Source organism: Varanus komodoensis, unplaced genomic scaffold (genome assembly GCF_004798865.1).
Source record: "Varanus komodoensis strain SLA01 unplaced genomic scaffold, ASM479886v1 scaffold39, whole genome shotgun sequence".
Taxonomy (NCBI): domain Eukaryota; kingdom Metazoa; phylum Chordata; class Lepidosauria; order Squamata; family Varanidae; genus Varanus; species Varanus komodoensis.
The window spans coordinates 6478795-6496381 of NW_025335922.1; the positions used below are offsets into that span (position 1 = coordinate 6478795).

At 44.2% G+C, this 17587-nt stretch overlaps 1 protein-coding gene across 1 annotated transcript; it reads left to right on the plus strand.

Annotated features, from left to right (window-relative positions):
- The first annotated feature begins 1542 nt into the window (after window positions 1-1542).
- Window positions 1543-17383, plus strand: LOC123028824 (tyrosine 3-monooxygenase-like). Its single transcript, XM_044441070.1, has 10 exons — window positions 1543-1665; window positions 3714-3888; window positions 4333-4421; window positions 5549-5616; window positions 6572-6622; window positions 8240-8385; window positions 12039-12174; window positions 14592-14661; window positions 16473-16529; window positions 17270-17383. Exons 1-10 carry the CDS (start codon window positions 1543-1545, stop codon window positions 17381-17383), a joined length of 1029 nt encoding a protein of 342 aa, XP_044297005.1.
- The last annotated feature ends 204 nt before the right edge of the window (window positions 17384-17587 follow it).

The window sequence follows — 17587 nt, forward strand, 5'->3', positions numbered from 1 at the left end:
TTCTACTCAATAACTGTGCCACTTTTTTGTTAAGCAGTTGCTTTTCTTGGGTTGGCTTGTTTGTTTTTGTTTTTTCACCAAGCAAATTTCGAGATATAAGACCTCTTCTTTGTTGGCACATCCACTTCCATATAAATGGTTTGAAATTGGGAAAATAGTAATTTAGAATGGTTACAACAGACATTCACAAACCAGCAAATTTTATAGGCATTTCTAAGTAAGTTTCCATTCATTTTATAAGTAGCCACTAACCATTTTTACACTTGGTGCATAATATATTTATTTGCATTGTAAACGTGCCTTGAGGATGCAAGTGACACAACAGGGTGCGAAGCTTTTAAATAAAATAAAGACTAAAACACAGCCTGCTCCGCAAAGGTGAATGAGCACGGGATACAGCTGCTATCCCAGTCCGACCAAATCTATACTGAGCTAAATCCAAGGGACTTATTTCAGAACATTTGCACTGCCATTCTTCCTTTGAGGTTGACTGAAGAACTATTCCCTCTTACAAGGGAGTAAGTCACACTGAACTCGACGGGACTCCCTTTTGTTTAAAAACGCATTTAGAATAGGCTGCAAATGGATTTCAGATATGGATGGAAATTCCCGAGACTTCGGCAGTCTCGCCTCCAGCTTCCCCAACTAAGGATGCCCCACGAGAAGAGGAAGGGAAGCCTTTGATGTAAGCACAATCAAGCCGCTCGCCATCGCATCTGTACCCGGGAGGTACCCTGTGGGATGCCGTGCTGGGAGAAACCCCGCCAAGTTGTCCCCACTTGAGCAAATCCCAAGGTGTCCCCACTTTGCGCATCCAACGGAAAAACTCTCCCTCTCGTGCTGGGTGAACGACCGATACAAAAGACCGGGATCTAGCTATGCTGGACTATAAGTCCCACCATCCGCAGCCAACAGGGACAACAACGCTGCCACGGTTGCCTTTGAAGTTCTTCCTGGAAAGGTAAGGCAGCGTGGTGCCTGTGGACGGCCGGGCGCATTTCCCGTAGAAGGGAAAGCCAAGCGGGAGGGGCGCCCTTCCCGCAAACAGATCAGATTCATATATTGCTCCATTGTGCTATACCAACGAGCAATGAACATGAAAAACTCCTCAAAGCGACGAGGAGTATGCAAAAGTAGACCCTAAAAGTAAATGAAAACAAAGCAGCCCCATCGGCTCAATGCCTGCGAGTTATTAGGAGGCGGCGAACACAAGCGCAACGCCGAAGCTAACCAGAAGACGGGAGAAAGGATCGTGTCCCTTTCCCCCTCCGTCAGTCACGGGACTGGAAGTGTTCGGCTGCAGCTCCCATTATCCCCAGCAGGAGGGCGGGGCACGGAAGGAGCGGCGAAGCGCGCGGAGCTTCGCCAAAGCCTTCCCCCACGCGCGCCTCCAGCCTTCCCCCAGTGGCAGCGCGCCCCCGAGGGCCGCGGGGTGGAGCCCGCCCGGAGTGGACTCCCCGCCTCCTTCGAGGGCGATCCCGCAGTGCCTGCCCGGTTTGCCCGACAGGCAGCGTGCCTACCAGCGAGCCGGGAGGAGCAGGGATGGAGGCGTCGACCCAACGAGGAAGGCACGACTGGGCCCAGGAAAGAGACACGCTGAACCTGACCTTCGCCCTCCGCGGCGGGAGGCGAGGCGGCATCGCCAGGACAGCCGAAGTCTTCGAGGTACGTCTGCCCGGTTGCCCGCTCCGTGGCCCCGCACATATTTAGGGTTGGTTCACACGGCTAGTGTTAGCAATGTGCTTCTTGTTTCGTCATTATAATTATAGCCCTGCAAGGGGCTTCCTGCAAGGGGAGCTTCCACCAATTTGTGAAGGGGGGGGGGGGAGAAGAGAATATGACCAATGATGGTAGAAGCAACCTAAGCCCTTCAGACGTTTTGAACTATAGCTCCCCTAAGCCCCAATAGCATGGAGCCATGTCTAGAAAGAACTTCTTTCTTTTTGCTTGCTACTATAATTCCAACTTACCAGCAACTCATTGCCAGTAGACTGAGGATGGATGCACCCCCCCCCCTCACACTAAGGACTCCGATTTCCTCACAAAATCTGGGGAAATATCTCCCTGGTGTCCTCCAGAGGTCGTGAGCTGCAACTCCCAGCATTCCTGACTGATGGGACATGCCAGCTGGGATTGATGGGGGTTAAATCTGAAAAGATTTCACTTTACCCTGGACTGGGGATGGTCTGATGACAGCTACTGGTTTAGACCAGGAATGGGTAGAAGGTAGATCTCCAGAAATTTTGGACTCCAACTTCCAGAAGCATCTGCCAGCAAGGTCAAAGATCAGGGATTCAGGGAACTGAAGTCCACAACATCTGAGCATCTACTTTCTTTCTGCCCCTGGTTTAAAATTAGAAAATTCATGAATTTCTGTCCGTGGCTATTAACATGGTAGCTGAATCACAGTGTGGCTGTTGAAGGTAGCTAGCTAGCCAGTGTGAAAGCAGGATGCTGTGGCAAAGCCCGATTGGTTTTGGCTCTTTGGAGGTTACCTCCACATTTTACAATAGGTAATCACCAAGTAGTGGAGAAATGCAAATCTATGTCTCTTCTTCAGAGCAGAAGCTATGGTGTCTTCTGCCAGAGCTTCAGAGATAGCTGGCTGATACGCCTTTCTCTGGCAAGCTGGTAAGGTAATCAAGGCTCTTTCCGGTTTTTACTATCCTTTGGGAGAGAGTAGTGCACAGGACAAGGAGCAGATTCAAGTGGAGGCTGGGTACTGCTTTCCTCTTCTGAGAGCAGGTGTCTACTTCATGCTAGCATCTGAAATATGTTTGTGCTACCTTGTGCTACCTTACCTAATTAAAAGCTAAGGGTTGCATTTCAGCTAGTTGAAGATCTCTTGCTAAAGCACAGTGTATTTTATAAGCTGAATCTGGAGCCCAATTAGGTCCAGTGCAGTTTACTCCCAGGTAACTATGGATAAGAATGCAGTGAGTGAAGAAATGTACTAGTGAGTGTTTGGTTTTAACTCCTGCACTTCAAAACTGATCACCATTGCAATGTGACAATCATTCTAACCTGCCTCTCCCTTGATTAGATCAAACTTTCACCTTGTCTAATAGCTTTGTTTCCACCACTCCTGGTTCTCATCCAACTTTCCCTTTTCTTTTAGAAGTGACACCTGTGCAGGGGCTCCTGTGTCTTGAACAATGATGTGGTCCATAGAAATTCAGCTGAGAGTGAAGATTTCCTATCGATACTTCTTCATGCAGGAAAAGTTTGCTAGTTAGCTTGTGAACTGTGGATTGTTGAGCATGATTGTCATCTCAGCTGGGTTCAGACAACATGTTAACCAAGATTTCAGTAACAACCCGCAGTTCAACAACAACCCACACACTGTGTTGCCTGATCTCAGTACTGAAGGAGTGACTCCTGGACGGTGTCTTGCCCAAGATCTATCAGAAACCTAGAGCTGGCATTGCTAACATAGCTGAGAACATGGCTAAGGCTGCAGTCCTATGAAAATCTGCCTGGAAGTAGATCCCATTGAACACTGTATGTTACCTGAGAATAAAAACATTCAAAGGACAGCACTGCACATTTCTGACTCCTGATTGCATGTGCCACTTAATTCACTTGGGAAAGAAGGGGTGCTCCTTGCTGTGTGTGTGTGTATTGATGTTGTTTTTAATTTTTGCTTGTGACTTTTGGAAATAGTCTTGTGCAACACAGTTGGAAAACCTTGTGCACATGATTGTCTTCTACAGATGTTTGAAGCTAAAATCAATCACCTTGAAACTAGACCAGCTAGAATGTCAAAACACACTGCAGAGGACCTCGATTGTTTTGTGAGATGTGAAGTTCTGACCTGCAAGATCAGCAGCCTCATTAATTCCTTAAAGAGGGTGGCAGAAGATGTTAAAACTAACAGAGAAGAAAAGGGTATGTAGTACATGGAGCTTTTCCTTCATATTCTCACATGGACACAAAGTCTTTAATCAGTAGCAAATTATTTATTGGGGATTATTAAATGGTGATATGCAAAATTGTTAAGCCAGGGTATCTGATTGCAAGATCAGACAGCAGAGTCCTATGCAAATTGAGATTCAGAAAAGGCCTACAACTCCCAGCATGCCCCAGTTAGCATAGCCAGTTGGGCTGGCAGCATATCTGATATTCTGTCAGAGTAGCAGAGTAACCCTAAAATCCCTTAGCCAGACTAACTCTAGAACTGCTCCTTTAGATGTCTGATCCTCCAGCACTTTTTCTAGATCCCCATAGCTTTGGTTCCATCTTTACAATAACACTGAGCAGCACCCGCTCCTGTGATGCCCCCAGAACAGCTTTGTGCCATTTACATCTTGCTCTTTATATCCTCTCTGACAGCCCCATGGTTCCCAAAGAAAATACGAGACCTTGACAAGTGCCATCACCTGATCACCAAATATGACCCTGATTTGGATCATGACCATCCGGTGAGTAAGGAATGTAACTCCCAAGTTATTCAGGCCTAGAGGCAACTAAGCCACTATAAAACATTGGACAGATAAGCAACTATTGATCTGTTTTGTTCTGTGATTTAATGGTCCTGCTGAAGGCAGTTGTTAATTCTATTGTTTTATCTTCTGTTTACTGTAATAAACTCGCCCACTGTTCAAAATGAAAATTGTAAGTTTCTTGGGGCAGGACTTGTGTTTTCTAACTCTCTAAAAAGCCATGCCCAATAAATGGTAATGTGAACATTCCTCAAGTAATGGATGACAACAACAGCAACAAACATTGTACAAACCTTGGACCATTTCAGCTGGCCTTCTGAATAATACTACAGCAGGTGAGATAGGACTGACTCAAGATGGAGCCTCTGCTCATGAGAACACCAAGTGGCATTTGTAACATATAGCTGCAGAGATAAGATTGTAATTACACTTATATCCCATCTTTTTTCCTTTTGTGAGGAACCCAGTGCAGCTTACGCAATCCTCACAACAGCCTTGTGAGTAGGTTAGGCTGGGACTGGCCGAAGGCACCCAGCAATCTTCATGGCCCAGTAGAAGCTAGGACCAGGGCCTCCTGAGGCCTAGTCCAACACTTGAAATGCTGCATCACACTAGCCCGTGCTGGATTGCCAGGTGGAATAATCAGAGGAAGAGGCAAGATGCAGGCTTCAACATGCCTCCTTCCACCCAAGAGCCATGTCCATTTTCAGCCATTCTGCCTGGGCTCATGGTGAGCGGGGTGTGTGTGTGTGTGTGTGTGTGTGTGTGTGAGAGAGAGAGAGAGAGAGAGAGAGAGAGATATGACAGCCATGCCAGGAGTTATAGGATTGTGCATTAAATCACTTACTATGCTTCCAATGAACTCATTTTGCAAGCAGCATTAAAACATTCATTCTGAAAATCTAAGCAGGAAGATCACCCAAAACTTTAAATTAAAATCCCACTGTGCACTGCTGAATTTCAAAATTCACCACTTATTTTCACAACTACAGTTGAACACTGGGGAGTTGGGTTTGAGTTTGGGTGTGTTTGCTTGCTTGCTTGCTTTTGGTTTTGCCTTTTACTGTGCAGCACGAGCCTTTCCTTCCTCCCTTCCTTTCCCTTAGGGGTACACAGACCCAGAATACCGGAAGCGGAGGGCCTTTTTTGCTGACCTGGCCTTTAACTTCAGACAGTAAGTGCAGCAACAATGCAACACTGGACAAAAACATTAGCCTAGCGTCTTCACCTTTTGCACACTCCTGCAATATGTACCCTGGTCTTCTGTGTTTGCAAGGTTAGATCCTTGACTGTGACATCCATGTCACCCTTCATTTGAGAAATGGAACAAATGGCAAAGGAAAGGAGAACAACATAAATGGGTTGGGGCACCTGTAGCCTGCTAGATATCCAGTCCTTGTGGGACTTCACCTCCCATTATCCCTTGTCCACTTGGCCAATAGTCAAGGTTGATGGGAGCTGCAGTTTCCCACCCACATTCTTTGTAGGTGGTTCTGGGCATGCTTTGGCTTGATGAGGCACTTTCGTGCTAAAAATATGACATTCAGGAATGCTCTATGTGAACTTGGGTGCTGCTTTAAATTGGATTGCACAGTAGGCTCCCAGGTCACAGCAAGCCGTGGCTGACTGGGGTCACATTGCTAAGCCTGCACCCTGGTCTACCCACACATTGGCTTCTAATGGCTTCCATCCATGACATGGCTGCTTCTCATGGTGTTGGGCTGCCATGGCTGCCATGTGTGGAACGGTTGTTTTTCATCATGCCGGGGAGGGAAATTGCTTATGAGTGACTTTAGGGGACCCGTGCCTTGAACCGGCCAACCTTCTCTCTGCTATTCTTTGGTGACCCTGATCCAGATGATCAGGATGCATTACGGCAGCTACCAGGTCAGCAGGAGTCAGCTGACACAGGAGGCCAATGGGGTACCTCCTGGCTCTATAAATTTCACACTCCAGGCAGGATCTTCAGGTGCTTCCAGGTGCTGTTGAGTGGAACCATCTTGGGTGGTCAGTATTTCTTCATTTCTAGTCCAAACAATAGGAGTCTAAGCATCCTTCCTTGGTATCCATCTTATTGGAAGCATGCAAAGGAATTCTAATTAAATATACTCTTTTCCCCCTTTGTACAGGGGTGACCCATTACCAAGAGTTGAGTATACTGCCCAAGAAACTGCTACATGGTATGTACATGATTTTGCATGGTGTCATGATGTTCCACTAAGTACTAAATGCAAAAGAAGTTGGAATTGTGACATGTTTCCTCTCCACTTTCCCATACCCATTTTCAGATAATAGCTATACAAGCGTATAAGACCAGCCATGCTTGATCAGACCAATTGTCCATTCAATGGTCCAGTGGTCCAACTCTTGTTTATATGGTGGCAAGCCAGTTGCCCACAGGGTCCCTCAAGCAGGATGAGTATAAGAGTTCCACCTGCCCATGTCCTCAGCAGCTGCTGCACACAGGCATACTGCCTCTGGTAGCAGAGGTAGCCCGTAGCCAACAAGGCCAGTAAGCATGGATAGCCTTCTCCTTCATGAAGTAGTCCCATCCCCCTTCTAAAACCATCCAAACTTGTGCCCATCGCTTCATCTTGTGGAAGTGAATTCCATAGTTTAACTATTTATTTTTATTTTATGCACCATGTGACAAAGTCCTTTTTATTGTAACTACAGACTAAAGCAAAATGTTTAGATAAAGTGGAAAAAGCTGGCTCAAGATTTGGGCCAAATATCTTGCATTATTTTTTACATTGATGCTGATTTCCACAACATTGCATAGGGAGTTTGCTGGATCACAGCAAAGCCTGGCTCTCCTCAGCTTTTCCTGACTGCATCATGAGAGTGATCCAAAGCCTCTGCAGATTTTTACCTTACCAACAAGAGCCAGTGTGGGATGGAAATATATTTGTTTCTTATTCTTTAACCTTGCAGTAGTATCCCCCCAATAGTCATCCAAACCAGAAGCCATTACTATAGGATGCTGGCTGTCCAACATAGCAACCCTTGAACAGCAAAGAAAAGAGAAATGCAGTCTCCAAACAGGAAAAGACTCTTTGCCTTAGTCAGCATTTCCAAGAATGATGTCAGTTTTCATAAAACAGTGTTTACAAATGTGTTAGAACCCCAAAGTTGAAAAATAATGATGATGATATTGCTAGTAATAAAACCTATTTTCCCATAAGGCTCTCTACCATCATAAAATTACTTGCCTTCTTTCTAATAGTCTCTCCTTCTGTGTACATCAGTACACATCTCTGTGTTTTTAAAGAGAAAATGATTGTTAAATCAAATATTCTTAAAATATAAAATGTGAACTCTCAGCACATCTGAAAAACATTCACATTTTGTGATATTTAGCCTGCAGTCCTATTCCTCTCCCCCACACCTCCAGAATCATTCCCCCTTCCAATTTTACACTGCCCCCTAAAAGAAATACTTGCAGGCGTATTTCCAGCTCTCCTCTTCCTCAGCTTTTTGTATTTTCACATCTACAAACTGAGCAGCCTATACAAGGAGTACACCTGACTCTGTGCAGTGCTTTAAGCACACAAAGACACACATCTCTAAATCTGCTGCTGGTGGGGAGATTCCACTGATGAAAAGATGAATCCCACTATTATGGGAGGAAGAGAAGGAAATCAGAAATGAACAATGTCCACATCCGTATATGCGAGAGTAAAATTATTTTATTTTGCCACACAATGCTTTATCATTCCTGCTGCAGTGGAGTAGCACATCTGCTTCTCTGGAAATTAAAACAAACAAACAAAGATGCTAATCCTTGTTATTTTCAGGAAAGAAATCTATCAGAAGCTTAGCAGTCTGTACCCCACCCATGCCTGTAAGCAGTACCTGGGTGCCTTCTATCAGCTTGAAAAATACTGTGGATACCAAGCAGACCATATCCCACAACTAGAAGATGTGTCTGTGTTTTTAACAGGTAAGATCACACAGCCCCTGTGATACATGGCTAGCGTCAACACCTGGCATAGGGTGGCCAGGTGGCCTCCCTTATTGAAGGTTCCTTTATGTAAAAGGCTGTTCAGTCCTGGTCTCCTTTTATTTATCACATGTTTGTACAATCCAGTTGGCAAAGTTCTCTGGGCAGTTTGCAGAAATTAATGGTATAAAAACAGAGCATGATCTAAATAATATAAAAAATCTACATTCAAAATTCTACAAGTATTGTAATCAAACAATAGTAAAAATTCCAGGCCCTATTTAAAAACCCTGTCAGGTTTCTGTGAATAAAGATAAGCCTGAACATGATTTCAAAAACCTGCCAGTGTTGGCACTGAGACAATATTACAGGCGAGAGTATCCCACAGTGGTGAGGCCACCACTGAAAAGGCCCTCCCCTTTTTTGCCCTGTTTCAAGCCTTCCTCTAAATACACTCTGGCCTTTCCCAGCCCTATGTAAGCCAATCAAGACATAGTCAGGTTAAGAAGAGAACAGGAGAGAGTTAAAATAAAACTGGTTCAGAACAGTGAATTTTCTGAAATGGGACTCTATGGCAAGAAGCTCAAGATGACTTACACAGTTCTCCTCGATTCCATTTTATCCTCACAGTAACTTACCTCACAGGGTCATTGTGAGTGTAAGACTGAGAGCAGCAGGAGGAGAATCATGTAAGCCATTCTGAGCCCTTTAAAAAAGAAAAAGGCAGGATACAAATCTTATAAATAAATAAATAGACACAACAACTCTGTGAGGTAAACCAAGACTGAATGGCAAGCAAAATATCAGCAAGTGAGTTTAAGGGACAAGTGCAGACTAGAATCACATTTGGCTCAGTAGAACTTGTCCTGCATATTCTGCTGCCCTGTTGGGTTTTCTACCTGGAATCTACTTTAACAGCAGGCCTATTTCAGCAGGGCAAGATCTATACCAAAATGTCTCTTCAAAGATATGACTGGGGGCTACATGGCCGTTATTGTTGCTTTTATCATTTAGTTAGTTAATAGGTTTATATATCACTTACCTTGTTTAAAAATATCTAAGCAATTTACAAAAAGAATAATCTGCATTAAAATACATTAATTATTAAAATTTTAATAAATTAAATATTCATTAAAATTTTACAAAGTGCATCCTATTAAATGCAAAAACATTTGTATAAGTCATCCATGAGAACACACAATGCCATAATCAGCAAGGAAATTGGGCAGCGCAATCACTCTGAAAAGGCCTGAGTGAAAATACAAGTCTTTAATTGGTGCCTGAACAAATACTACATCTGGTGTCTCTTGGATACCCAGGTGGAAGGTGCCACCACCAAGAAAATGACAAAGAGGGCAATCTGCAGGTCACAGGACAACCAGCAAGTGATAGATACTAAGTTCAGAAATGGGGCCTTGTAATGGGCTATTCCCAAATGTTAATATTTCAGAATTGCCCAGAGGCAATTTCAAAAGCCCAGCTCTGAATTGTGCTGCAGGGAATTCACACATCACACCATTAGGAATATACGTCAATTAATTCCTTTGCAGAAAGCTGTTAAGTATTCTTACAATCTAGATACAAAAATATGGTTTCCCAAGCAATTATATAGGAAAAAGGAGAGAGAGAAAGAATGAGAGAGAGAGAGAGAGAGAGAGAGAGAGAGAGAGAGAGAGAGAGAGAGAAAGAAAAAGAAAAAGAAAAAGAAAAAGAAAAAGAAAAAGAAAAAGAAAAAGAAAGAAAGAATCGTGTTTTCTGGAATATATATCTTTGTATACCAAAGTGATTTTATTCCAAGACAGGAAAAAATACAGCCAAAGAAGAAAAATGATTTTATGTAGCTACAGTATGTGGAGGCCAAGAGTGGAAAATTATTCCTATAGGTTCTTTTAGGGCAACTGGTCATGACTTTGCTTTCAACTCTCTTTGGGCTTCCAGACGATATTAAGCAATCAATCCAAGTGGACTCTGGCACCTCCAACTCTTTATTGCAGATCTATTTTTATTGGAGAGTAATAAATGAAAAGTATATTTTCCCACATTACTTGTTACAAATGACATTCCAATACCCCTTCCTGCATGTGAAGCCCTTGGAACGTCCACATTTAAGAATGTGACCTTGGGGTCTGGAGGTTTGTTTGGTTTTTGTGTTATATAATTTTGCATGCAGCTATGTGAAGAATTCTGAACCTGAAAGGGTAATAGAAGTGTTTAGCAAAAAGAGCACCTGTATGGGAGCAGACAATTCCACAGAGGAGTCCAGAATCAAAGGGAGGGGTCCTTTGGGATAGAGAGGTGTTCATGTGTGAGAGATGTTTTCCTGAGAGATGTTTTTCATGTGCTCCTGTTAGGTTGCATCCAGTAATTCTAACATTTGGGAATCAATCCTGTGTGATGGATGGATGGATGTATGAATTGATACACATGTTCCACTCTTCCTCAGGGTGGCTTAGAGAACTGGTTCAGATACAAGAATGAGCCACACTTTATGTCTCCTCCACTTTATGTGCCTCCTCCTCCTTTCTCTTGCATGTGGAAATTCAGACACATTGGGGGTTCAAGGCCAGGCTTAAAGTTTTGGTTCTGAAAGCCCTGAACAGCTTGGGGCAAAGTTACCTCAAAAGCATCTCTCCTGTCAGTTGTGCTGCTTTGACTGTGTGCTGGGTTGAAAAGGTACATTTGGCATTAAACAGGAACTGGACCTTCTCTGTGGTGACCTTCTTTCCATGGATTGGCCCTTCCCTTAAATTCAGACAGGTGTCAACACTATTGATAGTTTGGCAACTCATGCAAACTCATTTGTATTTGTACTCAGGGCTTTGGTGGTGTATCATTTCAGCTTGGTATCTGATTTTAATTGCCCTGGGTTATAGCTGTTTTTTTAAATCTGATTCATCATCATCAGAATGTGGTATGTTTTAGATTTTTGCCTTGTTTATCTGTTCTTTGCAGACTCTCCTGGGATGTTTAATGAAAAGTGATAGAGAAATATCTGAGAAAATAAACATTGTAAAAGCCCAGTTAATGACAGTATCCTCCAGCAGTCATGACCATCATCAAGTGGCCCTCCTGATATTCTGCAGATTGTCTGCCCCACATGCCTGGATGGGATCCAGAGAGCTGTGTCTACACCACACCTCCTTCCCACAGAGGCCACCGGAGAATCCTCCCTGGGGTTAGCAAAACCTCTGGAATGGTGTGGAAATGTATGCGGCTATAGTTAAGGGGATTTAAAAGGAATAGGAAACTCTGCCCCTCATCAAATGGAAGCCCATTTATTCAAACGACAGTGTCTCTGCCCACAACCTCTTACAATCTTTTTGTTACCTTTCAAACCTGCTATTTTGATGGTGGATATATATATATCTCATGTCAACCTTCCCTAGCCTTCCACTTCCTAGACAAAACTTCCACTTCAGATAAAACTTACAGTATTCCTGACCATTGGCCAGTTCTTGGAGCTGATGGGAGATGAAACCCAAAACTGGGGAGGCTGCCTTATGTGCGTGCACAAGAACAGCCCGGAGATGACTTGGAGATTGTTAGAGGCTGTGTGACAGACACATGGGCATCAGGTCTGTTTCTCTGCATGTTGGCATCATGTCTGTTTACCCACCCTCAGGTTTGCACTGTCCTCTTACTTGCTTTTGCAGAAAGAACAGGCTTTAAACTGAGACCAGCTGCAGGGCTTCTGTCGGCTCGTGATTTCCTTGCCAGCCTGGCATTCCGCGTCTTTCAGAGTACGCAGTACATAAGGCACTCATCGTCTCCAATGCATTCCCCAGAACCGTGAGTAGAAAGCTAATGTAATAGTTCTCAGGCCGTGGCTGGCGAGGTTAGTCATGGCTCTGCATTTTGGATTGGAACTCCATCTAATACAGTGTTTCAGTTTTGCCAAAAGTGAGGCGTGAGGAACGTATTTCCCAGAAAGTAGCTTGGAGCAGGAAAAGGCTGTATGGAGCCTTCATGATTCTCGCACAGTTTGGCATCCACTTAACTTTGCCTGTCAGTATCAATCTTTTATGATATATTCACACGCAACACCCTTTTCTGGCCACACAGTAACTTCTCTGCTCCATCCCTTTTTCAGTCCATATTTTATTACATTCTGCTTATTTTCAAGTCTTGACATTAAAATCCCACATCAGCATTCAGACTGCCAAATTACATTTTTAAAAGTTCTACAAATCTGCATGAGGGTCAAACAGCTCATGGCACTGATCATACAATCCCTCCAATCCATCCCTGCCTCCCTCTCTTCCTTCCTTCCTTTATGCAGCCTCTGATGGAGGACCATTGGGGAGAGGAAGGACATCATAAATGTTTCCCTGCTGCCACTGCTCACAGTGCAAGATGCTGGTGCATCAGAAAGACTCAGCTCCCAGTCCGATTAGTGGCTGTCCATGGAATAGAAAGGGGTATCTCTTTGTCCTTTACCTCAGGTGGCCAAATGTCTTGGTCTGGCAGTGCTGGCCTGAGGTATTTTGCTGCCTGCAGAAGGATAAGCTGCTGCTTCATCCCATATTATGGAGAAAAGCAGGCTGAACTGGCAGCTGAAACTTTCTTTAAGGCTGACAATAGAACACCATACACCATACAACGGTGGTGGCATACCTGGGCACGCAGAGCCCTCTCTGTTGGCACACGAGCCAAGTTGCCCCAGCATCGCCCCAGCAGCTGAGCACTGGATAATACCACACATAGAGGCCATGAGCATACTTGGAAAGGAGTAGCGGCGCCAGGCGATGATGTTACGAACAACGACTCATTAGCTGTGACTCATCTGAGCTTTCGCATGGCCAGGCAGTGCACTGCCAAGGATATATATACTGTATATATTTGCTTGGACTGGCTGTGAGTTGTTTTTTCTAAACTAAAATCTCAGTTTTCAAGTTTTATTGCAGTGTTGGCACTTTGTGATAAATAAGTGGGTTTTGGGTTGCAGTTTGGGCACTCAGTCTCTAAAAGGTTCCCAATTGCTGGGTTAGGGTTAGAAAAATGAGGTGTCCTGGCATGATTTTGATGGTTGGAATGTGTTTAGAATGGGCAGAAATGATGAGCTGTGCAGAAGAAGCTACTCAAGGAAGGCTTTTTGAAAATCCCACTCTTTTCAATGGAACTTTAGCCCTATATTAGGGTTAGGGGAGTGCACCAGGGTAGGGTTAGGGCAGTGGTGGTGAACCCATGGCATGTATGCCACAGGAGCCACGCAAAGCCCTCTCTGTCGGCACGCGAGCCAAGTCTCCCCAGCATCGCCCCAGCAGCCGAGCATCAGATAACAGCACACACAGGGGCCACGCGCATGCTCGGAAAGGAGTAGCAGAGCCAGGCAATGACGTCACGAGCCATGACTCATTAGCTGCAACTCATCCGAGCTTTTGCATGGCTGGTCAGTGTGCTGCCAAGGAGATATATATATATATTTGCTTGGACTGGCTATGCGTTCTTTTTCTAAACTAAAACCTCAGTTTTCAGGTTTCATTGTCGTGTTGGAACTTTGCAATAAATAAGTGGGTTTTGGGTTGCAGTTTGGGCACTTGGTCTCTAAAAGGTTGGCCAACCCTGCCATACACCAGACTTCAGGCAGATCTGAAGGCTTAGGATGCCCAGGGCAAGACTGATAATATGTGCTTTATGGCACTGAGTGTGTTTATTGCATTTATAACTTTACCCTTTTCCCACAAGAAACTCAAAGTAGCTTACACAGTAGTACAATTTTAAAAACTACAGTTCTTAATCTGGCAAAGGAACTTAATCTCAATTCTAACTCAGCATTCTTTTGCTTTGATCTCCATTTGACATTTCATTGGCTTTGTTATGGTCAGTGACAGAGGACCCTGGAAGGCTAATGTTTTCCTACACAGATTTCTGAATATTGGCATTTCAGATGTCCATTTTCCCCCATAAAAACCGGCCTGTTTGCTCTGTGCAGAATGCAGAAGGGCTTTGCTGAACCATGGCAGTGCAGATCAGTGTGGAAGATGGGCAAATACCTGAGCCCCCCATCTTGTGCATGCCATTATTAGGTCTTGTAACAGTGCTTCTAGAGTAGCTACAGGAACTGAGCTGATCGGAGCTTCTTGCAGGGGCCTGGTCCCTATGCTAGTGTCCATGTTGTTGCCTTGCACTGGGATGTAGCGAGCAAGTGTTGTCAGGAAAAGGCGAAAGACATGTGTTGTTTTAACAATGCATTTTGTTTTCTACAGTGATTGCTGTCATGAACTGCTGGGCCATGTTCCTATGTTGGCTGACAAAGAATTTGCCCAATTCTCACAGGTAATGCCACTGTCACTCCAAAAGAGGGAAGGAGTGAGCATAGTTTGGTGACTCAGGTATGTCATGGAAAAAAGCTCTGCCTGGAAAGCTGGTGAAGCTGCAGTTCAAAGCACTGTATCCCATCAGGCAGCAGCATGGGACACCATGCCATTTCATCAGCTCTGCTAAAAGAGCAGCAGCATCAATCCTTCCTCTCCTCATTGTCACTAGGCATCAGCTGTCCCTTCAGGCTGGGAGAGAAAAAGACGCAAAGCAAGGCCATCTTGTCAGCTCTGCTGAAAGGCCAGCTCCATCAGGTCCCTCCTGTCCCTAACCTGTTTTAATCTCAGCCAGGTTTGCTTTTTTCTGCTCCCCTCCCCTCCCCTTTTCCTTTTCTATTGCGCTCTTTTTATTGAATAATATATAAGCCAGTCTTTTCAGGTGAAAATCAAGAAAGTACTTTAAGTAAAATGAACATTCTAGAGATAAAAGCTAATATTTAACTTTCTCTCCTATAAATTGTGGTGGAGTTTTTGCAACATAAAAATCAGCTTCATTTTGTAATCCTGGCATAACCGGATGCCTGGAAAGAAAACCTTAATTTCTTCTTCCGTGCTGAGATGGCAGACTTCTGAAATAGGAAGCCATTTGTGGCATATTCTTTTGCTTCTTCACCAGTTGGTCCACAAGCAGCAGAACCTGGGAAGTGCTTTGCTGATTGGTGAAAGCTGTTAGCACAATAAATCATCACGGCCCTTTTGTCCAGGGATTGTGGCTAGATATTGCACATGAAGTATTTGAAAAAGACATATACATGTTAAGTATATGTTTACCATTCTTATTAAGTATATAAATGATAATAATTACTGGTGATCATCATCATGTTCGTTTCTGGAGGTACAGTGCATGCGCTAAACTTGTAATTAATTCCTAGGGGCTCTCAGGAATGTGTTCCTCACTGCTCCCATCTTCATACATTCCTGCTGCATAGGAACAGAACTGAGGGGCCCAATCTCTGTGGAGCAGCTAATTCCCATGGCACAACTTCTCCAAGTCCCGCTAGTGGCCTGCGTCAAGCACACCAGCATGTCATGGCCATGGCAGCTGATGAATGCACAGATGCTTTCTCTCACCTTCCCACATCCCCTTCTCAGATGCTGTCTGGGCCTCCTGCTAGTATGATAGGTGAACAACAGGGCAAGTGCCATTCTATGCCAGGCTGAGTGAAATCGATTGATGGGTGAACTATTTGCTCCCCAGTTGTGCATCAACATTCCAGATGTTGTTCACAGGGGTGTGAGCAGGGGAAAAGTATTTCATATTAGAACGCATGTATTATGCTACCATGCATCCCCTTTTCTTGGCTAGACAATAACATAAATATAAAATATTGGCTCTAATATTCTTGTTATTATAAACTAGAGAGAAACTGCAAGCACACTCAACTAAGCAGATGTTTGTCCTTAAACTAAGGATTTCACCTCAAATGTAATAAAACCATGCAGAAACCATATGTTCTTACAGACCAGCCTTCCAGAACTTAACGCCCGCCAGATATTTTGGACTTGACCTCCCATCAGCCCCAGTCAACATGGCGAATGGCCAGTCCATAGATGGAGGGCATCAGGTTGGGGCAGGCTGCTGTAGAGGAGGACAGGTCTACTGCCTGCTGTTAGGAAGGGAGCCTCTCCAGCGCATTTGTGCCTTGGGTCACCACAAATGGGAGATGACTTGATGGTGCATAACTACTAAAAATGGGGGGATAGTTTAGTATATTTATTAGTATGCTAAACATTGTATTGCTATAATAGAAACAAATATACTTGATTCAGGATATTGGACTGGCTTCTCTTGGAGCATCAGATGAAGATATAGAAAAACTGTCAACAGTGAGTATATGTTCCGTGTCCACTGTGCATGCCCAATACCAAAGTCTCCATGTATCGTTTGTGGTTGTTGGTCCCCCAAACTGGTCCCCAGGAAACAGGAACATTGTTTAGGTTTTGTTCAGCTGCTCTGATATTATCGGAGGGCTGGTAGCCAAGGTGGCAGTGATGGGACGGGGGGCGGGGGTGGAATTCAGCAAGGTGAGGCATATACTGATGCCAGAAGTTGACTTCTTAAAGGTCTTAATTCAATATATCTAGACATTTCCTCTTGATTCCAAAGTTCTTGGATCAAATGGCATCTTTGCAGAAATAACTGATCCTCTAATTAAACCATATTTTAATGCTTTTTTGGGGAGGGGGACATTGTGGCTACTGTACCTCCCCACCCCACTCCAGAAAGCTGCACTTTGGTGGCTGCTGCTCAGCTTCAGGCTCCGTTTTGTTTTCCCCTCCGTGCTCAGACATTGTGTCAGGTTGATGCACTGTAGAAGAAACACAAGACTGTTGACAGGAGGCTGCTTCTCAGAATCACGGAAATCACAAGACACAGGAATGAGTGAAAACAACTGCCTTGAGTGGCTTTTTTTCTAAAGAAAGGCAGAATATGGATAATATTACCAAGTATACATTCTTTGTACCCACAAAGGGTGGGCTGTCTGACTGGGAACACTGGGAATGGGAAGGGAGGGACAGTTACTTCTTTCATAACTTGGTCATTTCTTCTTTTGTATTTTTCTCAGCTGTATTGGTTTACAGTGGAATTTGGTCTCTGTAAACAAAATGGATCCATCAGAGCCTATGGGGCAGGTCTCCTTTCCTCCTATGGGGAGCTGATGGTGAGTTTAAATAGTTGATTTCTTTCTGATCTTCAGAAAGATCTGGAAAGTTTGGAGCCGTGAGTGGCTGCTAAGATTGGATAGTTTACCTGCAGCAAACACTGGAGACGCATCGGGCTTGATAGCAATGTGGCTCATTTTAAGGGGAAATGGCTTGCTTTGTTTTTAATTAATGGTTAAGATGACCTGAGCCATTAGCACAGCAAAAAAAAAAAAAAAAAA